This window comes from Nannospalax galili, unplaced genomic scaffold (genome assembly GCF_000622305.1).
Source record: "Nannospalax galili isolate Female #2095 unplaced genomic scaffold, S.galili_v1.0 scaffold54, whole genome shotgun sequence".
NCBI lineage: Eukaryota > Metazoa > Chordata > Mammalia > Rodentia > Spalacidae > Nannospalax > Nannospalax galili.
Genome location: NW_008341028.1, coordinates 14494240 through 14502451, shown reverse-complemented (window position 1 = coordinate 14502451; position 8212 = coordinate 14494240). Strand labels below are relative to the sequence as shown.

At 53.4% G+C, this 8212-nt stretch overlaps 1 protein-coding gene and 1 long non-coding RNA gene across 3 annotated transcripts in view; both read right to left on the bottom strand.

Annotated features, from left to right (window-relative positions):
• The window catches only part of LOC115070925, a 5973-nt gene extending 4555 nt beyond the window's left edge, over positions 1-1418 (bottom strand). The window contains exon 1 of the long non-coding RNA XR_003850037.1: positions 96-1418. This is a non-coding gene — a long non-coding RNA (uncharacterized LOC115070925). The remainder of the gene's footprint in view (positions 1-95) is intronic.
• A 1516-nt stretch (positions 1419-2934) lies between these two features.
• On the bottom strand, positions 2935-5988 carry Islr (immunoglobulin superfamily containing leucine rich repeat). Of its 2 annotated transcripts, none has more exons than XM_029565080.1 (2): positions 5659-5988; positions 2935-4909 (listed from the first exon to the last, which is right to left on the bottom strand). In XM_029565080.1, the coding sequence occupies exon 2, from the start codon at positions 4899-4901 to the stop codon at positions 3615-3617; it is 1287 nt and encodes a 428-aa protein (XP_029420940.1). In that variant the 5' UTR covers positions 4902-4909; positions 5659-5988; the 3' UTR covers positions 2935-3614. The 2 variants fall into 2 exon arrangements, with proteins under 2 accessions (XP_029420940.1, XP_008834701.1); XM_008836479.3 differs by lacking the exon at positions 5659-5988 and adding an exon at positions 5096-5226.
• Between the last annotated feature and the right edge of the window lie 2224 nt (positions 5989-8212).

Here is an 8212-nt window from a genome sequence, read left to right as displayed (position 1 = left end):
CCACCCCCGGCCATGTCAGTTCCTCCTCTGAGCCACAGCTCCACCAGCAGTTCCCGTATGGGATCATAGGACTGGAGTCACTGTGTCTACACTACCCGCCTCAAGAAGACTCTGGTCTGTGCTTGGCCACCAGGCTACCAGCGAGGACTCTGGAGAAAACATACGGTGGGATAGGCTCTCAGTCTGGGAGCTGGAGGAGCCAAAACCAGGCCTCTCCCCATCCTGGCTCAGCAACCAGCCTGCTGGGTCTCACTCAGGCCTTCCCAGCTCTGGGCTGGTGATGCAAGGCCTGGACACCGCCCATTCTAGCTGGCCCCACCTCAGCCCTGCTCCTCCCACTGTGGAGGCAGAGCCTATGTGAGCTTCCTCTCTGCCCCAGCTTTCTCTTCCTCTCTCTTCCCCCTTCTCCTGTCTCCTGGGGCCTGCCTAGGAGGAAAGAGGTGTAGCCAAGTCAGGCCCCACTGAGCTGCCCAATCCTAGAGCCAGATTTTTTGTAGTTTAATGCCTTTAGCTGTCATGAAAGAAGTTAGTGTGCTCTCTGTAATAAACGTGCCCCTGAGAAACCATCCTCCACATAGGGGCAAGTTTTGCAGGGGAACCACCCACACTGTCAGAAAACCTAATCCACACTTGATTTGGTAGACTAAAGGCTTTGGGGATTCCAGCTGAGTGTTGAGATGGACACTGGGTGAGGACAGAGAGAACCCCTCTTTTTTGGGTGATGAAGACTGGGGACCTTATGATGCCACTCCTGAGAAGTATGGACATTGGGCTTCTGGATTTTAAGGAATGGGCAAGGTCTCGGGGAGGAGAGGTTGCAGTAATGATGGGGACTTGGGATTAAAGGTGTGGAGCAGGGAGGGCTTGTGAGGCTAATAAAGGGTCTCACATGGAGAGTTTGTGAGGCTAATGGCAGCAGACTGAATATGCAGAGGAAGGGAGGCATGGGGGAGATGGGAGATGCATGACTCACAGAGGTACTATGGGTGTGGCCCACCATAACCCCCAGATCTGGGTCGGGGGTTTCAAGATTGTTCTGCCCCTATCCCCTGACTATAGCCTCAAACACCCACCAAAGAGGAGCAGCTTGGGAGCTCAAACCCATGTTCTAGGCTACCCAGGAGGCCGAAGAACTCAAGCTCTAGCCCCCCTTAACCCGCTGCAAAATGCCTTCCATGTGGGATATCAGTAATCCACAAAGACACAAAAGAGGACCCAGATTCTGCCTCCGTCCTTGACATTCACAATGGAATATGATGGTTAGACTGGGTTACAAGACACCAGGACAATATGGATCTAAGGATAGAGCCTGGTTCACAATGGAGTCAGGGAACATCCAGGAAAACTTCCTAGAGGAGGTGATGTGGAAGACTGATTTAGTCAAATAAAGAACAAGAAAAAGGTGTGTGTTTGGGTGTTGGGGGGATAGGGTAAATAAAGATTCAGAAGATGACATAGCATCATGGGTATTTCAAAATAGTGCAGAGAGGTGTGGATCACTTGGGAGGAGCCAATCAGAGGGCTCATGGATAGCTGGGGAATTCGGGCTTCACTCTAAGGACAGTGGGAACCACAGAGGATTAAAGCAGGGGAGTAGCTGGTTCACTGTTTCCCTACCTCTGCCAGGTGCTAGATGCTGGGTGTACCTCCAAGATGCTCAGCTTGCTCAGCTGTGAGTGGAGCAGAGATGTTGGGCTCCAAGTCAGAATTGTCAAGTCTAGAGCATCATCAGTTGGTCCTTTAAACACTATCTTGTCTTTGTGGTTTTTGGAAATAGGGTCTCATGTAGCCCAGGCTGGCCTCAAACTTGTATAGAATCTTCAAGAATCTGATCTTCCTGACTCTACCTCCTGAGTGATGGGATTACAGGCATGTATCATTACACCAGGGCATCATGAATGCTAGGCAAGCACTCAACCAACTTGGCTACAACCAACCAACCAACTCGGCTACATTCCCAGCACGCTGTCATTTGAGTTTGAACACAGCTGAAGCCCAGACAAGGGAAGTAACTTACCCAAAGAGGCATAGCATATGGAATCTGGCTCCATCCTGATGCTTTCTCTTAGATGTGAAGACATCCTTGACCTGGCTGGCTTCTGGTGATATGGACAGCCTGAGATGCAAGTTGGAGAAGGGTGAGGGGGGGGGGCTGTATGTGGACTGGAAGGGTGGGGAGAGGCTGGCCAGCTGCCAAACTCACAGCTGCTACTCCAGACTCTTCAACCTCCTGCCTCTACTTTGCTGAGCTCAGCAGTCCTGGGGCTCTGGGCAGAGGGGCTGTGCTTCCCCTTTAGGTCACTGTCGCTGTATGTGCACACACAATCTTGAAAAATGGGGCGATACAGGCAGAAGGGAGACACCTCTGACCCAGCACAGGTCTGAAGTTCTGCAGGGTCTCCAGAGTCAGACCCATCTATATCCGCCACACTGAGAGACCTGCAGGTCATTCCCCTACAACTCCCCATCCTACCCCAGGTCAGAGTCTCCTACTCTGTGGGGGCATCCCCACAGGCACCATTTCCTCTTCTTGGAAAGGGAGAAGAAAGTACACTACCCACTGTCTCCTCCCTCTAGGCTGCCCTCAGTTTCTCCCTGGTCCTCTGTCTCCTGCTTCCCCACTGTCCCTCCTACCCCATTTGTCCTCCCTGCTTCCATTCCTCTTTACCTCTAACACTTCCTGGGGCCACAACCCAGGTCCTTCCATGGCCTTACCCCTTTCCAATGCAGAAAGCAATGCTCAGGATCCTACCCCATCTGTCTTATGGGCTAGTTTCAGAACAAGGAAAATCTAAAGCTCAGCTCACCCAATGGCGGGTACTGTGGTACTGTGTGAGTACAGGTCCCTGTCCTGGGAGGGTACAACTTTCAATGTGGGCATCCTGTCCCAATAAAGACTCCTAGATCCCAACAGAATTCCAGGCAGACACGGGGGAGCATCAGAAATGCTTTTATTTCTCTGCCACCCCAGATTTGCTGGCCTCTTTGGAGAGGCAGACTAATAGATGTATACTTAAAGAGAAAGGAGGGGTAGGTGTCCCAAGAGGTAGGCACAGGTTGGGGGATTTGGGGTGAGAGGAGAAGGAGGCCCAGCCAGGGAGTCCCACATCTCCACCAGAGGACACCAGGGGCCAGGAGAGCCTCTAAGCCCTTCCCAGCCCTTGTCTGTGGTGCCTTCTTATTGGCTCCTGTGCTGGCCACTCCAGACTCTTCCAGCCCAGTCCCAGTACCCACCTGGATGGCCTCCCCAGTTTCTCATCCCAGTGCCTAGAATTCCCAGTGGGTAGGTCAGGTTAGGGCATCACTGTTGCCCTGTTAGCATGCTGCCCCTGGTGGGGGCATGGGCAATGCTGTTAGCAGCAATTAGCACCAGACGGTGAGTTCTGGGATGCAGTTCTAATCCTAGTCGCTAGCTCTGAGCAGAGCAGATCTACAAGATGGAGTAGTGGGTGGCCTGGAAGAGCTTAGATGGGGAGGTAGGAATATGTGAAGTCCCCAGGCCAGCCTCAGGCCTTGCCAACTCCAGGCCCTATGGTACTTAGAAGGAACATTGGCAGAGTCAGGAGGAGTTAGGGAGGCCCTGGGACTGCTCCAGCCAGCCATGCAGGGTGTGGCTAGAAGCAAGCAAGGAAGAGAACAAGGAGGCTCTGGCCCAGGAGGAGCAGGCTGGGCAGCTGCTGCCCAGGGCTCCCTTCTGCTGCTACTGCAGCCTCAGGGGGCCCAGCACGGCTGAGGTAGATGATGACCACGTTGTCCTCAGGCCCGGATGGCTGCACCTCATTGTCAACCGTGTAGCAGCCCTTTCCCTCAACCGCTTTGCCGTGGAACCTGCGTCCTAGTGCATCCTCTCCTCCCTCTCCTGGAGTGGCCAGTGCCACATTCACAGAGCTCTCAGCACTACCTAGCTCATTGGTGGCCAGGCAGCTATAGGTACCCTCCTCCAGCTTGCCAAAGTCAGGGATGAGCAGGCTGCCATTGGCAAAGGCCTGGAAGCGTGGCCGCCCTCTGGCTGCTAGAGCATTAGGCAAAGCACGTCCATCGGTGCCCACGTTAGGACTGGCGATCTCCACGGTGCCACTGGGGGTCTGGATGTGCCAGTGAAGCTGTGGGGCTGGCTGTCCATCCACATCGCAGTGGAGTGCCAGCACAAAGCCAGGCCTCAGTTCAGCCCCATCTTGGCTGGGCTGGTAGCTGAGCTGCACCGAGGGTGCAGAGCAAGGCAGGGGTGGCAGGCGACTCAGTGGGGTGCCCTTCAGCACATGAGGTGATGTACAGGCAATGTTGTCCTGCTCTGGGATGGACACAGCCGTGGCCAGGGCCCACGTCTTGAACCACACGATACCGCAGGTGCAGTCAAAAGGGTTGTCGTTGATCTGCAGGTGGGATAGTGCAGTGAGTGGTGCAAAGGTGCCTTCAGCCAAAGCATGCAGGCGGTTGTGATTGAGCTGTAGTGAGCGCAGGGCACGGAGGGTGCGGAAGGCATCTCGGGGGATGAAGGCCAGCTCGTTGCTGTCCATCTTAAGCAACTGCAGGGCGCTGAGATTGTGCAGGTCGCTCCAGGCAAACTCAGAGATGAGGTTGTGGCTGAGGTCCAGGCTCTTGAGATGACCCAAAGGGGCCAGGGCACCGGCAGCCACTGTACGGATCTCATTGTGTGCCAGCCACAGTGACTGAAGAAGGGGCACCTCCCGGAAGGCACCCTTTGGCAGGCCTGGCAGCCGGTTGGCTGAAAGGCTCAGTGTGGTCACGTTGGCTGGGAAGCCAGGGGGCACGGCCTCCAGGTCACGGTAGGCACAGTCAGCGATCTGGAAGCCATATTTCTCCCCACAGTCACAGGGCTCAGGACAGGCTTGCACCAGGCCCAGGAGAACCGCCCAGTAGAGCAGGCTCAGCTCCCGCATAGTACCTCCTATAGAGAAGGACATACCACCCAGGTGAGCCCAAGGATCCACAAAAGACACTTGTCTCTCCCAGCCCCAGCCCCAGCCCATTAGGAGGCCCTGCCTCACTTAACCCAGCCAGAATCCAACACCACCTAGTCCACCCCCACTCTGTAGGAGAGGAAACTGAGGCCCAGAGAAGGGCTGGGACTTGCCAAGGTTGTGCAGCCAGTCAGAGTGAAGACAAGATGGAAGCAGACCCCCAGCTTCTCGGTACAGAGCTCTCTCCAGCTCAGTCTAGCTGACTTTATGACTCCAAATCTGTTTTCCAGTCACCCCCTCCCCCAGCACTTCACAGAACCTCCCTTCTGCCCTCCCACATCCTGGCCACAGACCCTCCCACTGGAGCCCCCCATAGGTATGTTTTGCCCCAGTCCAGACAAGGCCCCTTATGCAATGCACACCCCCGGCCTCTGCCCCACCCGCCTTGTGGCCTGTTCTGTTCAAACTACCCCAGGCAGCTGCCTAAATAAACCCGCCAGGACCTCTCAGTTGAGGCTGGGAGGCCAGAAGCTCAATGCAAATGCAGCTGGGAGTTCCGGGGCTCAGCCTGTCCAAGCAGATGCTCCCTGGATGTCTCTGAGCAAAAGCCGGTCCCAAGGGTCCCAAGTACCCCCAAATCCACAGGGGTTGTGTTAAACACAGTCATCCCTGAGTCCAACTGGCTTCCACCTCCATAACCCCTTGGCCACGGGGGCCCCCTTCCTCCCTGACGTACCTCCAAGCTGCTCTTCCGTAGTCAGGCTGAGTCTCTTCTCAGATGGAAACCAAAGCACCAAAGGACGGGATGGCTCAAAAGTCTGTAAGGCCAGGACAACTAAGGCAGGGCAAGGATGCTGGAGGAAGGGGCAGGCTGGTTTGCACACCTCCTGGAACACGGTGCCTGGGACAGCACTAAGTAGGGGCTACAGCCAGTGTTTCTTATAGGAAAACAACGATGAGCTCTACAACTGGGACTGTTTCATAAGTGACACTAGAAACTGGAGGGGAAAAGAGGCCAAATTTGGGGTTGTCTCTCTCTCTCTCTCTCTCTTGGTTTTCTCTCTCTCTCTCTCTCTCTCTCTCTCTCTCTCTCTCTCTCTCTCTCTCTCTCTCTCCTCTCTCGCTCCAACTTCCTTAAAGTCACAGCACAGTCTGGACAGGACCCAAGAAAAGATGAGGCCGGAAAGGGTTTTTAATGGGGGGAAGGGTGAGAAATTGGATCTCCTGGAAAGTGGGAAACTTCAAACTTCACTTCAAACAGGAAAAAATAGGAGCAGCCCCTTGCTCCTGGCCTGGCTATGCTGGTGTTTGTGTGTGTCACTGGGTGTGCACGTGTGGACTTGGTGGGGAAGAGTGGATATTGCTGTGTGTGGATGAATCTCTTTATATTAGGCAGATGCAGGAATAGACTCTGTGCCCATGAGAGCTGGGGACTGTTTGAGGACATTTGTGTGTGTCTGTACGGCTATGAGACTGTGTGTGTTTATGTGTGGATGTGAATTGGTGTCTGGATATGGATGTAGCACCCTGTGTGTCTGTCTTGGTATGTGTAAGTTTGTGTGTGCAAGTAAGTGTGTGTGTGTGTGTGTGTGTGTGTGTGTGTGTGTGTGTGTACACCTGTGTGCTCATGAAAGGGGATGTCTGTGAAAAACTGAATGTATGAAACAAAGTATATGAAACAGCCAAGAGGCTCCAGCCCCTGGGTGAGAAGCCAAAAAGCTAGACATGTTTTTTGGTTTTTTTTTTAAAACGAATATATCCTTCAGGCCGAAGCTGTTGGGCAGGGAACTCCCAAGACTTTGGCCCAGCCCCAAGCAGAGCAGAGGGTGGGGAACAGGGAGGCAGTCAGGATGTCTGACAGAGAGAGCGGGAGCCAGTCCGGTAGATGTGTCCCTGGCTGGGATTCTGGACAACCAGGCCTAAAGACATATAGTTCATGGTCCAGGACCCAGCACACAGAACAACACTGAGGGGCCTCACTTCTGGAATATTCTCTGTGGCTCAGCTCCCACAGTGCTCAGGTCCTATCTCTGATGCTGGATGCTAGTGAGGTCAACATAGCCCCCTCTGAGCTCCATCACCCACACACTATGTGAAAGAGGCATATACCTCTAAGGAGGAAGATGTGACACCTTTCTCCTCAAACAAGAGGGATGGGAATGGAGTGACAGAGAGACCCAAACCAAGGGAACTGGAGGAGAGTCTGAAAGACGAGGGAGCCCCAGGAAGGAGCTTTGTAGAGTGGACCCCTCTGCCCTCTACAGAATATACCTGTTCATTTCCCCCTCAGCAGCCTTCACCCATACTTCCTATTCCTGTCTGTTAACCTGATAGATTTTGCTGGTGACTCAACTTGCCTTCTTGGCAAGGCCAGGGAAAAACAGGTATCATCTTAGGCTGAAAATATCCAAGGACCTCATCTCAGCTCCTCACACCACCTCCCTGTCACCAAGTAAGGTTGTTGAAGACTCCAGAGTGCTGCCTGCAGACTCCAGGTCTGATACTAGGGATGTTATTGTAGACTACTTTAGATGTGTCCTCCCCTGTCACCTATCCAGGACGGCTTCTCTTGTATCATGTTTCCTGTGTGGGAGCGTTCTGAATTGGGTGGGATAAGCAGAGGCTGGAGGCATACACATCTAGGTTCAACAAAGCAAAGGAATCCATGGCCTTCATTTTAGTCAGGGGCAGCTTCCTAGTGATTAGCACTTTACTAGGTTTCTGAGAACACTGTCAGTGCACAAAGGCCATGCCATCAGCTCCACCTGCAGGGCCCTCCAGGGAGCTCAGAGTCCCCACCCTGCCCTACTTTTCCAAAACTCACCAAGGACAGAGAAACCACCTTCTCCATCACCATGTCCCTCCTGTTGTGACTGCTTCCTTCTGGCACAACATTAGATACCCTCTTGAAACTCCCAAGTCTGAAGTCGGTCTCCCACTAATTGCCCTCACAGACCTCCCTGTCTTTTACTGCTCTTGCTCTAACCTGTAGTTATTTGTTCTTGTGGGTAGGTGCATCGTCCTGCAGGTTGCTGTTGAAACTGGTACCCAGAAGGGGCTCCATACACAGCCCTTGGGTGAATGAATGAATTGGGTCCTCATCAGATGCCACAAAGTAAAGCGTGTTTCTCCTACTTATGGCACAGATGGAGACTACAGGCCAGATGGAAGGATGTACCCAAGGAAGGTCATGCTGTTCTTATGATGAGGACATTTCAGAAAAGATTGCATTCAATGTAGAAGAGCCATGATTTTTGGGGTGGTGGGTAAGTGTGTTTCTAGCTATTTCA